Source organism: Branchiostoma floridae, chromosome 13, assembly GCF_000003815.2.
Source record: "Branchiostoma floridae strain S238N-H82 chromosome 13, Bfl_VNyyK, whole genome shotgun sequence".
Classification (NCBI taxonomy): domain Eukaryota; kingdom Metazoa; phylum Chordata; class Leptocardii; order Amphioxiformes; family Branchiostomatidae; genus Branchiostoma; species Branchiostoma floridae.
The window spans coordinates 420406-446852 of record NC_049991.1 but is presented as its reverse complement, the minus strand read 5'-3'; the positions used below and the strand labels follow the sequence as shown (position 1 = coordinate 446852).

At 42.0% G+C, this 26447-nt stretch overlaps 1 protein-coding gene across 1 annotated transcript in view; it reads left to right on the top strand.

Moving 5' to 3' along the window:
* The window catches only part of LOC118429282 (phosphatidylinositol phosphatase PTPRQ-like), a 37727-nt gene extending 11503 nt beyond the window's left edge, over nucleotides 1-26224 (top strand). The window contains exons 15-35 of the mRNA XM_035839762.1: nucleotides 8330-8451; nucleotides 8584-8758; nucleotides 9478-9590; nucleotides 9754-9922; nucleotides 13044-13168; nucleotides 13585-13753; nucleotides 13940-14061; nucleotides 14923-15091; nucleotides 15218-15333; nucleotides 15639-15810; nucleotides 16650-16780; nucleotides 17452-17620; nucleotides 17791-17918; nucleotides 18854-19022; nucleotides 19738-19862; nucleotides 20133-20301; nucleotides 20445-20569; nucleotides 21153-21321; nucleotides 21644-21882; nucleotides 22857-22989; nucleotides 26036-26224. Coding sequence (XP_035695655.1) covers nucleotides 8330-8451; nucleotides 8584-8758; nucleotides 9478-9590; nucleotides 9754-9922; nucleotides 13044-13168; nucleotides 13585-13753; nucleotides 13940-14061; nucleotides 14923-15091; nucleotides 15218-15333; nucleotides 15639-15810; nucleotides 16650-16780; nucleotides 17452-17620; nucleotides 17791-17918; nucleotides 18854-19022; nucleotides 19738-19862; nucleotides 20133-20301; nucleotides 20445-20569; nucleotides 21153-21321; nucleotides 21644-21882; nucleotides 22857-22989; nucleotides 26036-26082 — 3056 coding nt within the window. The 3' untranslated portion in view covers nucleotides 26083-26224. The remainder of the gene's footprint in view (nucleotides 1-8329; nucleotides 8452-8583; nucleotides 8759-9477; nucleotides 9591-9753; nucleotides 9923-13043; nucleotides 13169-13584; nucleotides 13754-13939; nucleotides 14062-14922; nucleotides 15092-15217; nucleotides 15334-15638; nucleotides 15811-16649; nucleotides 16781-17451; nucleotides 17621-17790; nucleotides 17919-18853; nucleotides 19023-19737; nucleotides 19863-20132; nucleotides 20302-20444; nucleotides 20570-21152; nucleotides 21322-21643; nucleotides 21883-22856; nucleotides 22990-26035) is intronic.
* Nucleotides 26225-26447: the final 223 nt, after the last annotated feature.

The following is a 26447-nucleotide window of genomic DNA, read 5'->3' as shown; positions in this document are numbered from 1 at the left end:
GGCCAGCAGATGCAGGTTGTTGTTTGGAGTTGCGTCTCCTAGGAGGACTTCCGACCAAGGATGCAAGGGGTTCCTCCTACCCCTGACTCATGTGTCATGGCGGGTGCGTCATGCCCGAACATGCCCCTATGGCCTGTCACCACCACAAAGGCCTGTCACTGCCACTAGCCGCAGCTATGTACTCATTTACACCTGAGCTAGGTGAGGAAAGTCGTGTAAAGTGCCTTTCCCAAGGGCACAAGATCGGTGACACGGCAAGCGGATTTGAACCCCGGACCTCTCGGGCCTGAGACCAACGCGCTCCCGATCGTGCCACGCGGTCCCACTAATGCAACATTACGGCATTTCTAATACCCACGTGTGAATGTGTAAAAATAACTTGCCCATAATAGACACTTGTTTCTTTGTAGCATGTCTATATTGATCTAGTATGGATACCTTGAATGAACGTCTACTAGTATTTATAACCTGTCAGGCTCTGCTTTTTTACTTGAAGGTAAGAGAAGAGTAGAGTAATAAAAGTCATACATGATAAAATCAACCACCTACAGCTGTGGTACTACATGACAATAATGGAAATAGGACTCTTGAGTCTGTCTGGAATTCCAAAACAACATACCCCTGCAAGAGGTCAATACCCTGTCATGTCAGACTGGTCCAGATGTCATTAACACTGGTCTCAGTCTGTGCCTGATTTTCTGCCTTTTCTGCCTGCCAGAGTGGTGTAGTGGCTAATGCCTGTTGCAGGCCTGGGATTAAGAAGACATAGGAAAGATAGCCTGACTCAAGATCATATTTGTCTAATTAAGATGGACCTCTCCAATGATAATTAGTAACCAAAACTTGTGGATGTACATAAAACTCTTAATTTGTGAACTTACAAATTAGCTAAACTTTGATCCTTTTTTCACCATTTAAGCCACAGCAATTTTATGTCTTGGTTCTTTAGACCACACCAATTTGATTGTTTTTTTTCGACAGCCTGCTGCTATTTTTCCAAAAATGAAAAAAAAAATTCACCACACTTTCCATTCAGCTAATTTTCACCATATGATTGTGTCATACTATGTGTCAAACATATCTTAACGTTATCTGAACTGTGCATTTTCTTTGCATGGAAGCAATGGAGTCGCTGCCCAAGGAAGAAACCCTACAATTGCGACATCCATATGTCCTTCTAAGATTACTATGCAGCCGTTCCACAACTATTTTCAGGACAGTAAATGGACCTAAATGCAGTTGTTTGTTTGTTTTAATCTTAAAGGTCCTTACAATATGGGTACATCGATCATTACAGTTAATTTTTTTCAATCAAGAAGTAATGTACATGTACACTGTACTTTAATCTAAACAAACGGGCACAGCTACAGTACAGTGGGTAGTGTTTTTTTTAAACAGAAAACTGATTATTCTTATATGAATATATCCCCAGACTTATTGTCATTTTTAGTGCCCTGTCACTTCATATTTTTTCTACAAAAGTGCAAGAACCAACAAGTTAAATTGGTGTGGCCTTACCATCTCCAAGACTTGTTGGATCTACAAACTTAAAGGCAGTAATGGTTGATTTATTCATTTTCACATTGTTTTGTGATAGGCAAAGAAAAGTTTCATCCTATGACTTCTCATTGCATTCCTTCAAAAGTTAATAAATTTGTCCCCAGTGAAAGGAGTGCAAAGGAAATCTGTACAGTGTTAGTCATTCAGCTCATAGTGTACAAACCACAAGGGAAACTGCCTGTCTAAGGGTAAGAGGTCAAGTAGTATCTCCTTTCATCAAAATTTCAGCAGACTACAGTTTGTACAATCAAGTATAAAATTCTACTTTTTTTCTCATTGGAAACATTGTCAAGTCTTATGACAATTACCTAAAATTTGATAATGCATGGCTGATCCCATTGGTCTCATCCATGTGAACAGGACATTGGAATGTTTACCTACAGACTCAACACAAACACAGATTGGACATTACTTGCTTGACCTCTGGGTGAGACTATCCCCACTGGCTACCCTGCATGTATAAGCCCTTTGCTTAAACTCCAAGCAGATGTAAGGATCTGGCTCAGTCTCTGAGTCAATGTTTGTACACATTTTGGCAACATTTGATATGAGTATACTATATATAGAGTAGAGTAGAGTAGAGTAGAGTAGAGTTCATCAGGCCAGGTAGGAACGACCGCTCTTCAAGTCACAGTCATATCCGGTTTATGGGGGATAGCTATCTCCTTCCCGTGTGTTGTGAATCTATGTCCCTATGATTTATAAAGTACAAAGTTAACTTTATAGGGCTTATTCATGTGACGTCATCACCCCAGGGGAGTGCCCTCCACTCACGGCTATCTTGGTATACCAATACTGCAGCGAAGTTTCTCTGAGTCGGAAGGTCTCTATTTAATGTATAATTAGTGTCCGAGGAAAGTGAGATCATTTGCTCTGACTATTTGACTAGTATGCAAATTTAAAGAGCCTCCAAGCCCATGTCCTATTTTCAACACAAAAATTGGATGGAAATGACCCATCTTTAATCAATGCGGGAAAGTTTATTCCAGTCTAGGGACTCGACCACAGTGACAGTGGATTCCAACTTGATAAAAGCCACCACCAGTTCTGGGATTGACAAAATTCTAAACATAAAATCAGTTCAAAGTCTCACCAAGCTTAAATTAGAATCATGCACTGCATGAACTAGTAGTATCTGGACAAGTACAAAGTATAGGAGGAGATTTAGTTGACAGAAAATACATTGTGATTGATTCATCAGACCTCAAAAGCACGATCACGGGACCTGGCCTTGTGTTTCATGCAAAGACATAACCGTGAGTGCCGCAGCTGTACGGCTGGATTAGGTTTTTGCTGTTCACACATGTATGCGTTAGCCTGCATCTTGTACTCTTGTTTCATGGAGTCTATCACAGAACTAGGAGACACATAATTTTATGCTCTCTTTGAAATCAACTTTTTTTCCAAGTTGTAAGAGCAATACATGGTACTTCCGTTTGTATGTTGGTTCGTTTTTTTTTGTACGTTTGGCTTTGTTAGTTATACACAAGAAACACGAAAGGAATCTTACTGTTACCCAATTAATGTGTGTGCTTTTAACAACTGCTTAAGACCAGTACCCCACCACCAGGCAAAACATCATGCATGAAACTAGACGTTTTGAAGGGATATTGTGCATTGCTTCCATCTACTTGAAGATGGCACAGGAAAGCCTTTCAGCTTTTTGTGAGGTTCCTTGGTACAAACTTTCTCCTATTCTACTCAATACAGATGCCAGTCAATTGCCCTCAACAGGTTCAGGGGAACAATGCCAATAATGTCACCTTGCCACAGAAACAAATTTTCAATGCTTTACCCTCAATACTAAACGGTATCTTTGATCATCTTGGAGTTGGATCTCAGTAATCACCCATGTGAGTGCTTGGAAGAGAGTCACACTGTGTTGCAACAACAGTGTCAACTTGCACTATGCTGGGGGATGAGAACTGAACTGAAACAATTTTGGGTATATGACAGTTGGATAGCCCATAAATTATTGATAAAGTGATCAGTTGTCTCAATTTTCTAAATGACATGGGAATGTTACCTGAATATCTCTGTACAAGTAGTAAAGAATAGTAAACAGAATCTGAGTGATTGCATTTTTTTCAATTCCTAATGACTTGGCCTTTTCATTTTCAGACTTTTGGGTTCTCTCATTGCCTTGAATTCCTCTGGAACAATGTAATTTGAGCATTCCTTATCAAGAATGCCTTTCTTAAGCTGAAATTTCATGGGTGGCTGGAGTGGGTCATCCAGCTGACCCCAGGTCCCCCTGAGCTGACCCCAGTACCCCTATGTGTCAACCTATTGTTTTTCCAGGAGGACCAGTCTGATCTGGGGAAAGGCAAGAGAAAATGGGTGATTTGGAGCATCACAGAACAGACTGCCTGATTCAGCCTTATTCAAATGTAGCTTTCAAATCTAACGTATTTAGTGGGTTTATTTAGGCTCCTTGTTGCAAGTAAATGTAAGTTTAAAAAATAAGGTTGACCAGAGTCTCTTCTGTCTTACACAAAGCCATCGACCAATCAAAAGGAGCGAAACATATGCACGAGCGGAGGGAAATGAATATACATAATTTAATTTATTAGACCAAGGAGGTGATTAGATTGGCTTTTAGATATTTTTGCTGGAACCTAGGATTTTTTAATCAAGATTTCTTCCTGGAGCAAACCTTATACAACACATGTATATCTCTGTCCTGCATGCATATGGTAACCCCTCCCATCTAGGGTTGAGTCCTCATCTAGCAGATAAGGACAAGCCCGACTCCCTAGGTCTGCAGGGAGGGGCTCCAAGTGAGTTCAGGCAAATGTGTGCCAGACTTGCTGGTGTAACTAATGAAGATTTTCTAGGAGAATGGGCCAACCCAAGAAGGTTACCAAGCCCCTGGGCCTGAGGTTTGTTTGTTTTAACAATGATGTAGGTGGGACTGTGACTAATCAGTGCTGAATCCAGTAGCAGCCTTAAGTGTCTGTTTACACAAGGATTAACCACAGTGTACCATGGGGGAACCTACCATAGCTCTCCAGACTCTCCAGTAGCCCAAGTAACTACATGTAGGTCATATTGAATAATAACGTTACTTCAAGACATGCAGAACTGACAATATCAGAATCACATGCCACATTGCTCTCTAGCTTACATGTACATGTTGTTTGATGATGGAATAAAATTAGTTAAGAGAAACTAAATGAAAACCAAGAGACTAATTTTAAAACTACTAAATGAGTTAGATGATCTAAGTGCAATTAGTACATGTACATTTAAGCTCCCTCACAAGAGCTGAATCTGAACTTCTGAATAAACAAGCATCAGTAAAACCTGACAAGATGACCACTTCTACAGACCAACCGCCTGATTTTAACAACTGATTTTAATCCTAACAAAAATGCAACAGATAAAAAGCAGCCATTATACATTGTATATTATTCAATGTTCATAGACGTTTCTACTAAATGTACACCCTTTTGATTTTCCAATGGTGTTCTCAAACGTTGAATTTCACAAAAACCACAACTTTCAGTTCTTGATTCCTGGCACCAGATCAAGCTGATTTCTGTCTGTGACAATATATTTAAAAAATGCTACAGATATTTCTTGATAATGATCCAGGTTGCTATTTTGCAGTGATTAATGTACATGTACACACTGGGGGCCAATTTGCATATGATTGTTCTGACTCTTATTGTATCTGTCAATAGCCCAATACATGTTGGTATTGCTGAAATTGCTTTCCTAAAAGGCCAAGATATGTGCAAAATAAAACAAAAATTATGTACAACAAAGAAGTCATAATTACTTGGTGGTAGCATTATTATATCATTTAAATGGCTCAATTAGATACGGCTAATAGACTAGTCACATTTACATCACTGCATAGAATCAATGGATACCTGAGCATTTCCCCTAAAACACTCAGATAGGGTAACACGTGCATACATAAGATGTTAGTCTATCTGCGGTCCGTATTCGACATTTTTTACATATGCAGTCATATGCGCAATACGCACACCATTTGCATCTCAATTATTTTGTTTTAAGGTGGGTTCACAATTGCATATATATGTCACAGTAGAGATTGCAATTCAGGACAATCACCAATTGTCGTAGGACAGATCGCGATCAGAGTTTGTCCTATGGCATCGGCATCTGTCCTAGGACAATCAGTGATTCTACTAGGTACAGATTGTAACCGGGATCTGTTCTACGACAAACTCTGATTCCAACTCAAATGATGCTAAGATAAAGGAAACCACAATACTTTTTTTATAAACCATGATTTTATTTCGGATGACTGCAAACCTGTACTAGCACTTATTACCAACTACACTCAAGGCTACCAGACTTGTCAATTTGATGTTGTTGCACTCATATCTGACTAGTAAAATGTACTGAATAGGTTTGAAAATGTAAGTGAAACTGTGATTGATATTTTGACATCTGATCACTTTTGATCACTGGACTTTTCAGTTGTTTTCTTTCAAAGTTCAAAATGGTTCAGTATACATGTAAACTATGTCTATTGACTATAATTGTAATGTACTGAATAGAAATTTTCATACTGGCACATTGTTTGATCACCTTTTGGGTATCTTTTACATATCATTAGATTTTGACACTATTATCAGACATTACTTTTAACAGAAAATATATGTAAGTTAAACATAAAATTCATCTGTTACAAATTACAAAGTAATTCACCTATTATTATAGTAAAATAGTAATTTTGAATGCAGGTAGTATGCTGAACACTGGTTGAAATGTTAGTTGTGCAAGGATTTATTATATTTTGAACTAATCAGAATTTCTCCTAGTAGAATTGGAGATTGTTCTACAGAACTAGAATCGCCGATTGTCTTAGGTCAGATCCCGATTGCAGCTGGTTTCCTATAACTTAGCATCATTTGAGTTTAAATCGGAGTTTGTCCTAGGACAGCTACTGAATGCAATCTATACTAGTGCAGAAATCACTGATTGTGCCAGGACAGATCCCAACCGCAGTCTGTCGTATGACAAACTCAGATCGCAATCTGTCCCTGGACAATCGCTCGCAATCTCTACTGCGACATATACATGTATTCAAGTCTGTATGAAATTGGACAAACGTAGCTATAAAATATGCCAGCAGAGTTAGCTGGTCGCAAACCGTACTCCTAGGATAGCTAACTCCTCTGGCATGTAATGTGTCTAATATACTTGTCCATTTCTACTATTTCTCCAGCGGCCTGTGAAGCCTGATAGAGGCAAAGATTTCCATACAGACCTCAAATGGACTTGGATATAAACGCACGTGTGAAACTGGCTTTAGGTACAAAGGCATACGCAGAGCATCCTGATAGCTTTTGACATGCACAAAACTATCGTACGTACATGTACGCTGTTTCACAGCTCATATGCTTGAATTTGCAATGCATCAGTCCCACGTAAGTACCATGCGTTGTGAGTACGCTATGTTTTTGCACTTCATACGCTGTGATATGTTGATCTCTCGAAACGAGCTCTAGATCTGAGCAGCATAGACAAAGCGTATGTGCAGCGAAGATACAACACACAACACATTGCATGAATTAGTATATCGTTCTGCGCATTGTACGTATGACAAACACACGGATAGGTACAGATAGTGCACTGGACAAACACCAAGGGTGCACTCGAGATTTGGTATGAGTATATAATGGTGACTCACATTTCGGGTGGCCCATGATTTCAAAAGTTTGAAGATCATGCTGTGGATCTCTGCCATAGACCAGTAAGCGATAGTAACAGCGGGAGGCAACCATTTTTCTTTTAAATCAATCAAAAATAAGCTTTGAATATGCTTTGCATTCATCGAAAATGGGTTAATCATGAGATCAGCATATGTTGGGTACGACAGAAATACGCTCGGAACAAGCCATGCATATACACACCTGTTCGCAGGGAGAAAAAGTTTTGCGCAGTCTGCACATGAACCTCATACACAATGAATGTGCTGGATCTGCTACGCCCACGTGATGTATTCAAAAATGTCCAAATGTTGGACCAGGGTATTGACAGAATTTCATACGGACTTCATGTGTCCAACAAATAAACATTGACATGACATGCTAGATTATTGCTCATTCGTACGTACATACCTCAAATGTTCGGAAGTTATTTCACTTGCACTCATTTCCTCGTTTAAAAGATTGTGTACAAAATATGCTCATGTGTGACCCTTACCGTAGTGATGCCTTTAAGATGAATCCAGTACTGTAGTGAATTGTTTTGTAAAAATGTAACATGTTTCTTGCATCTTCTACACACATGAAGTAGTACATGAAGTAGCAGTAGAAGTAAATCTACTCTCTAACGCCATGAAATGAATGAAGCATGGCATATTATTTCATATTTTGTACTTCAATGGAAAATTCTGCATTTGGGCTGCAGAATTCTGCAAGTAGGTTGCAGAATTCTGCAAGTGGTTTGCAGAATTCTGCGACCAAAGTGCAGAATTCTGCGACCGAAGTGCAGAATTCTGCGACCGAAGTGCAGAATTCTGCGACCAACGTGCAGAATTCTGCGGTCAAAATGCAGAATTCTGCAGAACTGACCTAGTCCCGAGGGACCTGCCGATGTTATCTACGTAATCGTCATCATGTACTATGTCATATTATAGAATACTAAATTTCAATCTCGAAGTATGTCATAATAATCAATGTTTTCCGGATTTAGAGTGTTTTTCCGGATTAATAGTGTCGCCTGTTCCAAGTCAGATTTGCCTGGAAATCATCAGTTGATGTCTTCCGTATTTTGTACTCCCTAGCAGAGATTCCTGGTGCACCTGGTAATGTGCAGGTCACTCCTTTCAATGCGACTGCCCTCACTGTGGAATGGGAGGCACCAACTAGAGGCGGAGACTTCCAAGGCTACAGGATCTATTATGAGGTATTTTCAGTGTTATGTTGTACTTGGTAATGTAGCATTTTTTTTTTTCAATCACTGTCACAGACGTACCTACAACAGAATTTTCCATCCTTATCTTTTTGGAACTGGAGGTTGTTGTCTTCTTCATTCCAGGCTCCTGGAGACTCAACTCCTGGCTTTGTGGACACGCCTAGCTCAGTCACGTCCTTCCTCCTGACCGGCCTGCAGCCTGACACGACCTACAATGTCTGGGTTCTAGCCTTCTCCCCTGCCGGGATGAGCCAGAGAAGCTTGATGAAAACACTAACCACCATGCAGGTGGCACGAGGTTGGTAACACTAGTAACATCACTTTCATTCATTTCTGTTGGAATGCAGAACACACAAATGATAGAGAACAGAAAAGGAGATCAACATCAACTTTCATAATTCCACCAGCAGCCATGATAGCACCACATAAACAAAACATTGTTGTAGAGGCCTGCTCAAGATTGCCTTGAACGCCTAAATATCTGAAGTGTATACTGTATACCTCAGGACTACTAATGCTGCATTCATTGGTACATCTCTGATCACTTTAAATTCATGTATATTGCTACCAAACAAATGCACAACTGGCAAATTGAATTGAGGATTTATAGGAGGGAGATGTAGCCTTCTTTGCAGGAGGGAGTGGTGGATGGGTGGGTGCACAAAAGTTCTTGCTTAATGTTTGTTCTTGGTGGCTGGGCTGACAGATGTGCAGTCCATAAGTAATACACCCAAATATGCAATCCTAAACTGATGAGAGCAACATTGCTTTGGTTCAACCTCCAGCCTGCTCAGTCTGTACTTTGTTAGTGTCCCTGTCTGTCCATCTTTTCTTTGGTCTTCCCAAGGGACACTGTACTTGTAATTAGGACTTGGCTAGTTGCTGTCCTCCTGTCTAATATTAGCTTCCTATGAACTCTGATCATACACATGTACCATTGACAGAGTCTACTGATTAAAGTTCAATGTACAATGTCTAGAATTGCTTAGTCATGTCATTTGTCCTTCTACTACACAGGTCCTTCTGCCCCGGCCTTTATTCGAGCCTCTCCCCTAGATGGGACCTCTCTTGTAGTGGAATGGGAGGCCTCTGAGAGTGACAATGTACAAGGGTACATCATCTACTATCAGGTGAGTTTTGAGTTAGACTGTCTGAAATAAAGAAATACACAGAATTAGAATATACCAGTGTCTGTTCCAATGAGATGTGGTTGATTACCATATCTACCAACGATATCAGTTTCCTGCTGCTTGAAAGCCATTAAGTGAGACATCTTGTATATTTTGATAACAGGCCGAGACAGAGACTAGTCCATCCAGTGTGGAGACAGACCCCACAACCCTTCAGTCCACCATCAGAGGTCTGCAGCCAGACACCACCTACACTGTGTGGGTTGTCACCTACTCACCTGATGGTACCAGTCCCAACAGCCCCACTGTTTCTATACGGACACTGCAGGAAGGTAGGGTCTTGTCAAACTAGGCATGGATCTCGGTTTAAAGCAAGCAATATTATTCAACCAAGGTTACATGGTGAATATTACAGTTAAACTAGTTCAAGAAGATAACATGGTGTATGCCTGTAGATGGTGTTACACACATTAATGCTTAAAATGTACTGTGTGAAGTATGACAAGTTATGATGAGGATTGATAATGATTAAGTCAAGTACTGGCAATGACTTCTAAACTGTTAGAACCCTGTACAGGTAGATCCAGGTTTGTCATGTTTATACCTTGTAGCTACAGTTGTATAATGTTTGTACCCTGTAGCTACAGGTGTATAGTGTTTGTACCCTGTAGCCACAGGTGTAAAGTGTTTGTGCCCTGTAGCTACAGGTGTATAGTGTTTGTACCCTGTAGCTACAGGTGAATTGTGCTTGTACCCTGTAGCTACAGGTGTATAGTGTTTGTACCCTGTAGCTACAGGTGAATTGTGCTTGTACCCAGTAGCTACAGGTGTATAGTGTTTATACCCTGTAGCTACAGGTGTATAGTGCTTGTACCCTGTAGCTCCAGATGTATAGTGTTTGTGCCCTGTAGCTACAGGTGTATAAAGTGCTTGTACCCTGTAGCTACAGGTGCATTGTGTTTGTACCCTGTAGCTCTAGATGTACAAATGTATAGTGTTTGTGCCCTGTAGCTACAGGTGTATAATGTGCGTGTACCCTGTAGCTACAGGTGACTTGTGTTTGTACCCTGTAGCTCCAGATGTATAGTGTTTGTGCCCTGTAGCTCAGATGTATAGTGTTTGTGCCCTGTAGTTACAGGTGTATAATGTGCTTGTAGTTCTCCATCGGCGTTTGTGTGTTGAAATGAACACTGCTCTGTGTACACCGTCACAGTCTCGTCGTAACACCATCCTTTTTCGATTGGTCGACAGATGAACAATGGAAATCGGTCAGAGCGCCCTGCTACGATGAGATCCTGCTTTCCGATTGGTCATTGCACCAAAACGTAACAATAAAGAGGTCAGTGCAGGGCACCCTACCCTTAAATCGTGATGTAAAATCAGTCGGAGCGCCCTGAGATCCTGCTTTCCGATTGGTAACCACACCGACTACGTAACAATGAGGTCGGTGCAGGGCGCACTTTCCTTAAATGTGGAAAATCAGCCAGAGCGCCCCGAGATCCTGCTTACCGATTGGTAACTACACCAAATACGTAATAATGAGGTCGGTGGCAGAGCGCACTAACCTTAAATCGTGATGTAAAATCAGTCAGAGCGCCCTGAGATCCTGCTTTCCGATTGGTGCACTACACCAAAGTGCGTCGGTGGCAGAGCGCCCTAACCTTGAATATGGAAACTACAGTAAGAGCGCCCTGAGATCCTGTTTTCCAATTGGTGCACTACACCAAAATGCGTCGGTGGCAGCGCGCCCTAACAGCCTAACCTTAAATGTGGAAAAACGGCGCACGTACTGGGATCCTACTTACTACATTATGACGTAATAATGAGGTCTCACAACGTCTCTGACCTTCTATCCAACTTGTGTTTTATTGCGGGATCCATAAGACTGTTCTAGAACATACAACGAGAGTTACGAGACTGAAACGTCTCCTTGGGTATGACATGGTTCTACAGGAAGCACTATTGCTGTCCGGGAATTTAAGATCTTATGCAAAATTTTAACGTCACAGCGTGCCAATGGGCACCCTGTAACGGTGTCATGCCTCATGGCGTCATCGCGTACGTCTGGACACGGAGCGACGGGGCATGGAGTTGCATGCTGCTTAGCATGTAGCATCGGAATTTTTGGAAGTTAATTCAGATGCTGGGGTTGTACCGGCAAAAGTCAGCTGTTGAAAAATTTCTCATCGTCATGTAACTGAAAGACAAGCAGTAACCCACCCATTCAACCCACCCATTCCTTCTTCCCACCGCACCGTCGAAGTGTGCGTGGGGGGCACACTATAACGCAGCGCCGATAATGACCGTTGGGGATTCTAAACGACATTCTTGCAGAAACCTGGCACTTTTAGCAAAGTCTTGTATACGTAAAATACCCTTATCTAAATCTTAGAATTATAACAGAAATATGCTACACCTTAACCAGTTCACCATCAGTCCACGAAACTTCAACGTCACAGCGTGCAGCTCAACACGTCTTGACGTGCTGAGGGACACGTAGCGACGGCATGAGGAAAGTTCCTTTTAAAATGCCTTTTGATATTTTATTGTGCGAAATCAAAACACATAATTCATAAACATACTACTACTACGTATAAATAAGCTTTTAGTCCGAAAATCTCCGTGGTGACGGACTCACAAAAACAAAAAAAGACCCTGAGTTCGGCGTATGCAGACAACTCGCGCGTGTCGCCGTATCGTTTGTGTCGCAATAAGAGGCTAGCTTCTGTCCCACAAATCCATCATGGCGGCGGATTTTTCCGTGCCGAGCACCGAGCCGAGATCGGCGGTACCTGCAGGTTTTTCGCAGGTTTACTGGCAGATTCTGCGAAGCAAATCATAACTATGACATCTGAAGATTATAAGAAGTGGAAAAGTTTATAGTTTTGGTGCTGTTTTTATTTATTTTCAGGACGGGATAGTTGAACGATCTTCAAGATCCGCGCTCGCAAGTTCTGACAGGCGCTCCGTACGAACTTGGCAACTTCGGTATTTTCGTAAGCTCTGTCGTTCATAGAAACCAAAAGGTCGTAAAGTATGATTGTTAATCTATTTTGTGACCGAGTATAGTCCACTGTTTGTGCCCTTTGTCAATGTTGAGACCGTAAGAAACAGCCGTTGTCACGGTTGTGGGTACCCAATATGGCACCTTGGGACTGCCGTCATTGCGTGTTTCCTGTGCACTTTTGACGCCGTCGAAACGTGCTGTGTGGCACGCTTACATACCTGGCTTGTACCCTGTAGCTACAGGTGAATTGTGTTTGTACCCTGTAGCTCCAGATGTATAGTGTTTGTGCCCTGTAGCTCAGATGTATAGTGTTTGTGCCCTGTAGCTACAGGTGAATTGTGTTTGTACCCTGTAGCTCCAGATGTATAGTGTTTGTGCCCTGTAGCTCAGATGTATAGTGTTTGTGCCCTGTAGCTACAGGTGTATTATGTGCTTGTACCCTGTAGGTGCAGGTTTGCCTGGTTCGCCTGAAGGGCTGAGAGTTCGTGCTGTGAACCCGACAACAGCCCTGCTGAGCTGGCAGGAACCATCTAGTGGAGCAGACTTTGATGGGTACAGGGTCTACTACCAGGTGGGGAGATTACTTTATTATTCGATAAGAAGTCTAAGTGAGCTCATGCAACATGCATGGCGTTCAAGCTTGATATTTGCATTGGACATGATCTAGTTAAAGTCCGTAAAGGATCGTGGGTAACGTTAGGCTATATGACGATGGCGTTAATGTCCCACCTTTTCCTCAGTGTACATGGTGACATAAGGCCAACTTTGTTCACATAATCAACATATACACCACCTGGTTCATTCGGTGGTTATAGGAACAGAGCACCTGTGGCACAATAGGTACATGTATGTATGCTGAAGAAATTATTGCTGTCTTCAATGGGTAAGTGTATTTTTGATTAACCTGTTAGTGAACTTAAGGTTTGGTCAAGTTTGTGTTCAATTTTCTAGATGAATTACTGATCAAAGGTTGTATTTCCTTAATAGAGGGCAGAAGACCCAGAATCAGTGACTACATTGAACGTCCGCCTCAGCACCACTTCCTACATCCTGGAAAACCTCCAGCCGGGACAGAAATACCAGATCTGGATCGCAGCCTACTCCTCCAGGGGGATCAGTGAAGTCACACAACGAATTGACCTGAGAATGCCACAAGGTACAAAATTAAGATATGTCACGTTTGCTTGTTTTCTTGACTTCAGATTCTGAACAAGACTGGTATTGCTGCTACGTTTGTTATTACAGCAAAATGTCTGTATGAAAATAATGTTATAAACTTAAGGTACCATGTGTTCAATTGGGAATATTACACAAAACTGCTGTCATCTTGTTGCTGACACAGGATCGCTGCCTGGTGCCCCGTTGAATGTCCGTGCTAGCTCAACAGAACCCACCAGTATCGTGATCCAGTGGGACTCACCGCGATCCGGGGGTGATGTGGAGCGCTACCAGATTTATTACAGGGTGGGATACACCTTCCATCATCTACCTGTAAAGGATTATTGTAATGTCACAAATGTTGTAGTTTTGAACCTTGTGTTTCTGTCTTGCTTGTAGGTAACATATGGTGTAATGTACATACATTTGTATGCAAGGGGACGAGGCGCAAGAGACACTCATCTCTCGTAGAACGACGAGAGAACTACAAATGTACAAATATACAACATGAAAGGCCATTCTCTAGTTTACAATAGATACTAGTTGGAAATGTTTTCTGTCAATTGCATCAGTGGTGGAACCAGTCAGTTCCTTGTTGTTCCTTGCTTTGGCTCCAGTGATGGCTTTGAGGCCCATTCCAGCCAAAGATACATACTGTCCAGGCAGCTAAAATCAGGAGAAGCTAGTCAGATTTGCACTGCAGAAGGAAAGAAATTTGCAATAGAACTGAGTCAGCTTACATGACCAGTCAACTCTGTAATACAGATGTGATCTATGCAGCAGGGACTGTTCATTTTTTTATAATTAAAACTGTTTAGCCAAAGCCGATTCTGAAGGGCTGCTGTGAAGTAGGATTTTACCATGATGGTCAATATTGTCAAACAATGGCCATATATATACTTGTAACATTACATGACACAATTTGATTTTAACTAACAAATACTGTAAATGCATTTAAGTTTGCGGGGATTTAATTTCCCGGCAGCGGGAAAAAGGACTTATCGCTGTGGTTTTATTTTCGCGGTAACACCATAGACTACAGTATAATACCATAATTATAGAAAAATTAATCCACCGCGAACAGTTCTGCATTTACAGTAGCTTATCATACTATAAATAAAGAGATGAGCTACAACAAGTTTCTAATTCCTGTCTCCATGTCTCCAGTCCTCAGAGGACTCCAGTGTTTCCCAGATCCCTGTGGGTGGTGATGAGCAGACCTGGACCATCACAGGACTGCAAGCTGACCTGGACTACATGGTGTGGATAGAAGCTGTCAACTCAGCTGGCAGTGGACCCAGGACTGATGTTCTAAATGTACAGACTCCTTCAGAAGGTATGGCCTATTTTGTATTTCATCACAGTGTGCCATATTGAATCTGTAATGTCACATGTCTCAATGATGATCCACCATTGAAGCCATGGGAAATCAATTTCTTTGTCTTTTCTTGGCCAATTTCAGCCCCAGGTGAACCTGAGAACCTCCAGGTTGAATCCACAGAACTCACATCTGTAACCATCACATGGGAGGCACCAACATCAGGGGGGGAGCTGGAGGGGTACAGGATCTATTATCAGGTCTGGACTTTACATACTTAACATACAATACATACACTAACTTATTAGATTTAGAATGATATTCTGCAATAGGCCATACGGAATAACATGCACATTGACTTTTTAGCATAATGTCATTGGTTATGTACAAAGAACCTTTGTTTTCATCATGAAGTTCAAGTCACTCTAACTGATTTATTAGCACATAGTCTTCATTTGTAAAGTGTTACAGAGGCTATACATTAAAGCACTTGATGTGCCTTAAGATACCCAACAAGGTGATGGGATGGATGCAGAATATAATTGTCTATTGCATATCATTTCAGCGTGTAGGTGATGATGGCATGAGGTCCCCAACACGTGTCATCGGCCCTGATGAACGTTCCTTTACCCTGACTGGTCTGGAAGAAGACACAGACTACAGGATCTATCTGGTGCCCTTCTCCTCAGACAGAGTGGGAACTAGCAGTCCTGTCCTGAGTGTACGCACGCAGTCGAGTAGGTGCCACATTTTGCTTGTACATATGATTAGGGGTGGGTACCGGTACAGAAAATTCAGCTACAGGTACGGTTCAGGTCCAGAGGATCAGGTTTTGGTCTTGGACCTGGACCTAAATGCAAGATCACTGTGATACAAAACTGGCTTATCTCAGGTTGGACCTGTCCGAATAAAACAGACCTGAAAAAAATCAGTAAGCCAGAGTAGAAAATACCCAGATTATAGCGGCAGGGGTTTACATGTTTTGGCACTGTACTTGTTTAAGAGCAAAGTGAAGAAGAGTTTCTAGTAAATTGTACCAATGAGCTTTTATATCAGATAAAAGCTCCTTGTTTCTACCAAGTTTCCACTGTCAAACTTACAGAGATTACATGAAAACAGGATTTTAAAATGCCAGCGGGAGTCGGATACTCCACCAAATAGATTTTGTGGTAGAAAATTAGACCACAAATTTGCAGAGAGGGCAGAATTTGCAGAGAGGACAGAAGAAACTCAGAAGCTATAAAATGACTGGATACCAGGCTATCGGCCCCTGTCTCCATCTCTGTTAACAAAGGTTGATGGGCCTTGATGTAGATGGCCTCTTTCACTCCTCTTAGAAAATAATCCTGTTCAGTGTCCAGAATTCTGACATTGTCTAAAAATGTCCAGGGACTCCATGTGTATGTATTTTTAGTCTTCTGAGGTTGAAGAACTTGGCGGTCTGTGCTCTGAGAACCTGGTCTTAAGCAACCTTCCAGTTTCACCAAATGTAGGATTCTTCGCTGAACTTTCATACGAAGGTAGCATATATGGTAATATGTCTTCTCAATGTTTTGCTTTCTTGTCCCATGTACAGCACCAACTCCTCAGCCTCCAGGCGCACCACTGAGCATCAGGGCTTCAGCTGTGGACTCCAGCTCTGTCCGAGTCACATGGAGACACCCCACACGTGGGGGGGCAGCAGCCGGGTACAAGGTGCACTACCAGGTAGGTTTATGTTCCACACATCAGCCATCACCAGTCAGCTTCACACATCAGCCATCACCAGTCAGCTTCACATATCAGCCATCACCAGTCAGCTTCACACATCAGCCATCACCAGTCAGCTTCACACATCAGCCATCACCAGTCAGCTTCACACATCAGCCATCACCAGTCAGCTTCACACATCAGCCATCACCAGTCAGCTTCACACATCAGCCATCACCAGTCAGCTTCACACATCAGCCATCACCAGTCAGCTTCACACATCAGCCATCACCAGTCAGCTTCACACATCTGCCATCACCAGTCAGCTTCACACATCAGCCATCACCAGTCTGCTTCACACATCTGCCATCACCAGTCAGCTTCACACATCTGCCATCACCAGTCAGCTTCACACATCAGCCATCACCAGTCAGCTTCACACATCTGCCATCACCAGTCAGCTTCACACATCTGCCATCACCAGTCAGCTTCACACATCTGCCATCATCAGTCAGCTTCACACATCTGCCATCACTCATTTTTAACTCTTACTGTACACAGTAATTAAGATACGTAGTGTTGGTTAACCTTTGATGCCTATTATTCCTATTTACATCTTATATTTAAAACTTTTATAAAAAGATTGTTTTTATTCCAAGACTTCTAGTAGTGATGACTTTCTGTTGCAGGTGGCTGGAGAGCCTGAAGCTGTTACTGTTGAAGTGCGACCCACGGATCGTGCCCTGATGTTGTCTGGACTGCGCCCATCGACCAGCTATGACATCTGGATGACTGCTTTCTCCTCAGCTGGCAGCAGTCCACGGACACCCTCCGTCATGGTTCGAACACCCGAGATGGGTAGGTGTCATGGACAGAACACATGTACACACATTATACACACATAGTGGGACGGATGGGACTTAGACAGAGGACATGTATAATTTTGTCAGAAGACATGACTTGTATAATTTTGTTAATTGCTGAAGGAAGCAGGTAATTAAAGTTTATAGATATTGTCCTCTTGACAGCACCTCAAACCCCAGGAAGACCAAGAAGCATCCGAGCAGAGACTGTGAATCCCACGACTATGCTTGTGCAGTGGCAAGAACCTGTCAGAGGGGCAGACTTGGTGGAAAGATACAGGGTGTACTATCAGGTAGGAACAAATGATTCTGGTTTGGAATTACTTCTGACCAGATGGCAAAATAGTCACTAAAGATAAGACGGAAGTCCTTGGTTTTTTTGATAGTTTTGGGTCCAGATTATTTGGCTATCACTAATAGCAATGTATAATCTTTTATATTTCCCAAACAGCCTATTCTTCATAACATTATTCAGTAGAGCAGATTTGGTCGTCCGGTATAATACAATTACGTGGCCTTGTCATCTGATTACCCAAATCGTATGGGTGTTTTGCGTGGTTCTGCACGATCAGAGATTGCGGAATCCTAACAGCGGTTTTATTTTACTTTAGTGCACAGACGGATTGATAACCTTTATTGCTCAGTCATTATCCTAGGAAAACTTGTCTTTTCCATGCAACGGCCTTGGGAAAATGCCTTCAAAATATTAGTTTTGGGGTAAAAAGTTGCTTGTTAAGGATTTTGCAAAAAATAACATTTCCACAGAAAATGAGGCTATTGGTCAGAGGCAAGGCACCCCTTTCCACTGGAAACATTGATTTGTCCAGAAAATAATGTTTCAATAAGCGCTGTCGTCATTGTTAGAAAGTTTCAGACTGGCCCCCAATCATAAAAAAAAACTCTGAACAAGACCAAAAGATGACAAATATAGTGTATGTATGTATGGGAGTTGTGTGTACATAGTCCAGTGTATATAAAGTTAGTGTTTCTAATGTTGTGTAATGTGTTTCTAATATTGTAAAGATGGCATATACACATTCTTGTGTATGTGAAAATTAGCTGTGTTCCTTATGATTTGTGTACATATATGTAACTGAATGTTGTATGTTCGTAATATATTGCATGTGAATGTTAGATGTGTTTCAAATGTGATGATGTGTTGTTGGGACTTTCCAAGTCATGTTGATTAAACTTGGTGGTTCATCTTTCTATATGAACACTTGTACAGGCCAGTCGAGCTCCTACGCCGTCCTTCCGTGTGGCACAAGCTAATGAGAGGTCTTTAACCATTCCGGGCATGGCGAGTAGCACCACCTACAACATCTGGGTGGTGGCGCTCTCTGCAGCAGGTGTCGGCCAACCAAGTCCAAGTCTCACACTGGCAACCCCAGATGCAGGTAGGGCAGTTCATTCCATCGTACTGCTAATTACATGGAGGTTATATTTTACCCTGCGTTTGTCTGTCTGTGAACAAGATAACTCAAGAATGACTGGCTGAATTGTTTTCAAACTTTGTGTGTTGGTCTCTAGTGTTTGATAAAAGCTGGAAATGATTAGATTTTGGGCCCCCTAGCGGCTTCCCTTGGTACTGCAGCGCAAATTCCGGGTTTAGTATCTCGTGTTCTGAACAAGCTATGGTCACAATCTTGGGGTCTTAGATAGCTCTTGTGCTCAGGAAGTGACATATGTTTGGGCCCCCTAGCAGCTAGTTTTGGGATAGCAGGGGCATTTTTGTCAAAAACTTCTGAAGACAATAACTCAAGAAGGGAACAACGGATTTTTATGATTTTTGGTTTGTAGGTACCTTAGACAATGTTGTACAAAGTGAAATACTAACTAGAGAGGCAACGTTTTTCTGAAAATGCAGAATGTTTCCCAGCAGTTTTAACGGTCACTAGTCGACCGCTAGATTTTCATCGTAGCAACTTTTTGATTACGCAAATCCACCCCCGCCACCTCTTGCCGTGGCACTGATTACTAGTGTGGTTAATATATATACATTCATCTGCAAGCTCTGTTTCTTTACCAAACATGCCCACAAATGCAGAACAGAAAGTCCCAAGGTTTGGGTGGGTTTTTATGTTCTGTTCACAAGTTGTTTATACTTCCCAGTGCCGGAGGTTCCAGGCAGTCCTGAGGACATTCAAGTCAGTTTGGAAGATGACTCGTCCATCCGAGTGGAATGGCTGCCCCCTACATCTGGTGGCGAGGTGTTAGGATACCGAATCAACTATCAGGTGCTAGCAATTTTCTTATCAAGTGCTTTTCTTCTGTTGAAGGTACTATTGTTTAGGTTTTTACCTGTACAGAACAAGCAATCAAATCCTTGGGCTGCAAAATTCTTTTGAATTAAAACACATGATGATGATGATGATGATGATGATGGTAATGGTGATGATGATGATAGTGATGATGATTCAATGTTTTTTTTTGTTTACCCATGAAATTGAATTCCTCTCCACTCAGTACCTTCATACTGTATGTTTGTATGTTTCCTAATAAAATAGGAGGCTGGAAATGAAGAGGCCACCACTATAGAAGTCAGGTCCAATGTGTACTCTCAGGTCATCCGTGAACTGAAGCCGGACACAGAGTATTACATCTGGGTGGTCGGCTTCTCTGCTGCCGGGGACGGACGTCGCAGTCAGATCCTGTCTGTTACCATGGAGTCAGAAGGTACACGGCACTTAACCCTCCCTGCTCTAACCCATTCACTCATGTCTGTAGTAGGGGGAAGGTTAAAACTGGCAGTCTGGTGATATATTACACCATGTAGATATCTGACTGAAGGCTGACATGTCTGTTATGTGTGATGTTAGGTTCCACCCAGCTGGGCCCCCCTGCAGACCTGCAGGTGTCTCTGCTGGATGATGAGTCTGTGCTGCTGCAGTGGAGTGCACCTGAGGCATCTGATGGGATCCTGGGATACAGGCTGTATTACCAGGTAGGAACAGTCTACTACTACAGAAACACAGAAATGTCCACAGATAGTTTCATCTACTGCCTTACTGTTGCTACAGTAATTGTTGTTTTCAAACTCTTTTAATTCCATTATATCATGAAATACTTGATGTAGAACTTTTTCTGGCCTATCTGCTATATAGTTTCCAATCTGCCATTTATTATGTCAATAATGATAACAATAATGATAATTTTTAATGCAAGTTCATGCCCAAGGACTAATTGCAAACAAAGTAAAGAAGTGGTATACATAATTGTATACTTAAAAAAAGAAGGAAAATGAGATTTACAGATAAATCAAAAAGGAAATAACATCTAATCTAATTCTATTTCTACTTAATAAGCTATTTGATGGGTTTGACTTTTTTTCCTCCGTGTGAGGGTGACTGTGCTGTCAGCTGCCATGTTTGTTTGCGATGGTCCAATGGGGCAGAACCCTGTCTTTGTGTCAGTCAGGAACACCTGCTTGTGACTTGAAAAGTTTTAATCAGACATTTTAATCAGAAACTTTACGGTAATACCAAGAACAATCCTGTTAACGGTTGTTGTTGATCTGCCATGTGTAGCCTGTAGGGTCTACAGATGTCTCTAACCTGGAGGTTGGTCCTGATGTCAGCTCCCACCCCATCCGGGGGCTGGAGCCTGGAGTGGACTATGTGGTGTGGATCGTAGCCTTCACACAGGAGGGGGAGGGACTGCGCAGTGCAAAAATGAATGTACGGATTGACAGACAAGGTGTGTGTTCTTTTTCTAACTTGTTATGGTGACTATAATATCCAGAAACACAGACAGACACAAAGGTATACTCAAAACAATACCTCCTGAGGCTCCATCACAAGCTATCCAGAGGTTCTTAAGTTATGGTGACAACAATATCTGGAAACACAAACAAAAACAGACACATTCAAAACAATTAGGCTCAAACAATGCCTCCATTGTTCATTGAGGTATAGGGTAGGTAGGTAGTATACTAGACATCATTTGACATTTGACAATGGAGTGAGATGGTGGAACCCACTGTTCTGAAGGTTAAGATGTAAACAATTTCTCCCCCCAGTCATTGGTGGCTCCACATACCCAGGACAAGAGGACAGGATCAATATCATCCCAGGCGTGGTTGTCCGTGAACCCAGCTCTGGGTCCAGACCAGACCAGGAGGACCGGTATGCCCTGTTAGGTCTGCCTGCTTCACCTGAAAACGTGCAGGTGGCTCGTGTGGATGCCACCACCATGCGGGTGCAGTGGATGCCCCCCACCACAGGAGGACGGGTAGCTGGTTACAGAATATATTACCAGGTAATTATGCCTCATAAAATAAAACCAGTGATGTCCCAGTTACATGTGCATTGCAAAAAATACAATGATTGCTTACCACATCTACAAATAACAAGGGTAGTCACATGTCAGGTAATATCAGCCGTTGCCGAGCATCCCCCAATGTCCCAAATTGATTTTTTGCTATATTCATACTATAATAGATCCTTAAGTCCATCTGTTGTTCCTGAGAGTTTGTCCTGTTGCAGCACCCAGCTGGTCTGTTATTCCCCGGGTTGGGGACAGGCTTCTTCTTTTGGGGAGCATCACAAGCAAATATCCTCTTGGCAAACTCACCTCAGAGAAAGGGCGGAGGTGTGACATAATTATATACCCATGTGTATATTCATGCAGCAATTATCCGCACCACCTGCACATGATGCTGATTCTGACACATGGAAAATCTTAGTGTACTGCAGGCTGTGCTACGTACATGTCTTCTCTGGTTGTTACTTTGTTGGCTGATGGCTGAGTTTTCAACAATGGTGACTCTCAGAACACAGTTCAAATTCCTGAATTTATCACATCATCAGTATGTAAGAAAAAACAACTGTGATGACAAAGCCTGCTATGGGGGCTATGAAAATTATACAATAGTGAAAAGATTTGATCATGTACAAAGTCTTTGATGGGGTTGTCAGCTGTATTTCCTATCCTGTAAGTTGGGGAAAACAATGACATCAGCAATTAGTTTGGTTGAAACATTTGACAAATGCTACTGCTGATGAATACTGTGGAAATGATGAAGCCCGGGGCTAGTGTCTAATGTCTGTGAGATGATCCATGCTAGTGTCTAATGTCTGTGAGATGATCCATGCTAGTGTCTAATGTCTGTGAGATGATCCATGCTAGTGTCTAATGTCTGTGAGATGATCCATGCTAGTGTCTAATGTCTGTGAGATGATCCATGCTAGTGTCTAATGTCTGTGAGATGATCCATGCTCTCATGTGTTCAGGGTCCAGATGATGACGAGAGCCGGTCCATAGAAACGCCTCCTTCTGCCCGGACTACAACATCTGGGTCCTGGCCTTCTCACCCGCAGGCATGGGGCCACAGAGTGACTCTTTCACCATCAGGACTTACCCACAGAGTGACTCTTTCACCATCAGGACTTACCCACAAGGTCAGTACAGCAGATGAACAAGACTCACACTCAGAAAGCTTATGAATATGAAGAGAAGTGTATGACAGGTACATTTCTGGATTTAGCAATCAGATAAATCTTTGGTAGTAATATTGCCAAAAGCTTCACACTATCATACATAATGTTAAAGATCCAAAATCTGTGCCCAGGGTTCAGAACCATAATCTCCTCAGTTGCTAAATTGACTCCTCACATGCTCCCAACATCATAAATGGCTTAGACCCAGTGGGAGACCTCTACCCGTCTGGCAACCAAGAACAAAGGATTGGTATTACAGCAGACGACAGGAAGATATTTGCATAACTAGAGTTCGGCGACCTCATACCTCCATGAAAATTTAGAGCTTTCGTAAATTTCATGCAATTGACTAAAACATTAACATAATTTATGCATGGTGTTGTTCATCATTGACTAACGTACACATGTCACAATTATAAAATTCCCATCATCAATCATAAAGCAGTTTTGAATTTTTTTCATGAATTATGCAAATAAGTTTCTCATTACCATATTTGGTATCTGCTTATATTCCACCCATCATAATTAACATGTGTTACATTTATTGAAGTCCAGTTATTAAAAACAATTGAATTATACAATTTCCTCATTAATTATGCAAATTAAGCTCTCATTTGCATAACATGTATATTATTATGAACATCTTTGCCTAAGGTACCCGCATGCCTAATATGATGCCAATCCGTCAATCCTTTCTGCAGTTATCCTCTTTGGAATGTCTTGACAAAAATGCCCCTGCAGTTCCAAAATTGAATGTTAGGGGACTGAAACTTGCCCCACTTTGTCATGACACTGCAACCTATCTACCACCAAAATGTCAAGACCATAGCATATCTGGAACAAGAGATACATTGAAAAAACTGATAGGATAGAATATCCTCATTAATTATGTTAAGTTACTCCTATTTTGCATAATCTGTATTTCATCCTGTACAACATTGTCTAAGGTACCTATATACCAAAAATCATGAAAATCCGTTGTCCCCTTCTTGAGTTATCCTCTTCAGAAGTTTTTGACAGAAATGCCCCTGCTATCCCAGAACTAGCTGCTAGGGGGCCCAAACTTATGTCACTTCTTCCTGAGCACAAGAGCTGTCTAACACGCAAAAATCGTGACCATAGCATGTTCAGAACACCGAGATAGCAAAACCAGAAGTTGCGCTGCAGTACCAAGGGGAGTCGCTAGGGGGCCCAAAATCTAATCATTTCCAGCTTTCATCACACACTACCAACACACCAAGTATGAAACCAATCCACCCAACCGTTCTTGAGTTATCTTGTTTACACACACACACACAGACACACACACACACACAAACGCAGGGTAAAATATAACCTCCATGACATTTCATGGAGGTAATAACTGACATCAAGATTTCACAAATATTTCAAGAAATCATTGTCAGACCCAGAAAAAAGACCCAGATAGTTGCTGCAAGCATCAAACCCAAGTTCAGGTTTTCACAGTTTGTTTTCACACATTCAAGAGCTTGGGCATAACATCTATTATCATAATACCGGCACGTTTACGACGATTTCTCTAGCCATACTGATTTGACAAATTGTCAACGCATCATTTTCTCCAGTTACATGTTGCTGTTATAGCTTACCCTTGCCACTTCTTCTGTGTAACTTTTCTGCCACTCTTGTCCTGCTAAAAGCGTAATATCGTAATTGTAACACGCCGCGGAATTACACGGTGAACGGGCGCGTGGTTGGGAGGGAGTACAAAAACCGGCCGGAAGAAACACGGCACAATTAACTGTCGCTATGTACCTTTATACATCCTCCACGTTCCTTCCTTTTATGTTAGTAAATGCATAAAACATAAACCTGCATGAGCATACAAAATGTCATGAGAAAACGGACGTATACTGTTAAGAATTTTCATTTAACTTTTGTCCATCACAACCGCTGTGACGTAACACTTTACTGCTAGCGTAGATATAAAAATGGCGTTCAATTTTGCCCATTCAGTCGTAGATCCGGGCTATTATGCAACGGTTCTTCACACTTTTACATGAGTTGTAGGTCACCAACAGAAATTCAAGATTGCTGTTGAATCATGTTCGTCTTGTGCCGTGAGCATGTGTAATTATGATCTACAAATCTGGCAATGAATGTGACAGTGTGTTCGTCCCACGACGAGCTGCCTGTCCCGAAAAAGATACTGAAAACTTTTCGCCTTGTCGTCTTCGAATGCATTGCAATCGATGCTTTGTAAAAGATGTATTGGACACCTAGATGTCTGAAGTGTGCATACCTCAGAAATAACTATTGTTGCATGTGTAGATCTCTTTAAATTCCATTATTTTTTATCGGCCGGTATAAGTCTTACGGCCGGTATTATGCCAATGCATGTTAATGTAGTATCAAGGCCTTCAGTTTCAAATCCTTGTTTGAACTGCCTCTCAGCAAAGACCATCCCCTGTCAAGTTTGAACTACTTATATTTTGCAACTTGTAACTGTCTTCCCCACACCTCAACTAGCTTTGATACCTAGTAATATGGCTTATGGTGATATTTATAGTACTCTAGTACTTGCTAATCTGTATTAGCTGCCTCCACTGATGTGAACACCATGGTGGTTGGGACCAGACTGAGGGCTGGTAGTTTACGTTAGCCAAATTTATTGGGTGATTTTATAGTACAACAGGACGGGAGACATGGTGCATCACCGTCTTGTACTCTGCCAAAGAAGGGTATATCACCTCGTAAGGGGCGGTATTACCCTACGCGAGGGGCCAGTCCTGGCCTATGCACATACATACCTACATAGTACAACCTTGGTCTTTTAAAAAAGTTGCTTCGTTTCATATAAAAGAGTCAAATGATGTCAGATGATACAAATGATATTTTCATCTGCATGCTAATTCATTAAGATTATTTCTTTGCTTGTACATAATTATCAACATACAAGACTACATTGTGCTGTTCACTGAAATAACCTGAGTCCCGTTTGCTGCCTGTTCAGGTGAGGTACCCAGAGCCCCTGCTGATGTACAGATGGCAGTGGTGAACCCCTCCACAATCAGGCTGAACTGGGAGCCTCCAACGGGACTGTCAGGACCCATCCTGGGCTATCGCATCTTTTACAACCCCATCCTCACTAACATGTTGAACGTGCAAGAGGTGGGTCCAACTGTGACAGAGTACAGTCTGATGAACCTGGACCCCTACCTGGGGTACAACATCTGGGTCCTGGCCTTCACAGAGGCACGGGAGGGGCAGCGCAGCCTGTCAATCATGCTGCCACCACGAGCACAGAGGGGATCATCAGGTAACCTTTCTGTTACTTGACTAGCCTTTTTTTTTCCTTAATGGTCCCCACGTAACAAGACCTGAAGGTCAACCTGAAGGTCATTTCAAAGTGTGAGCTGATGA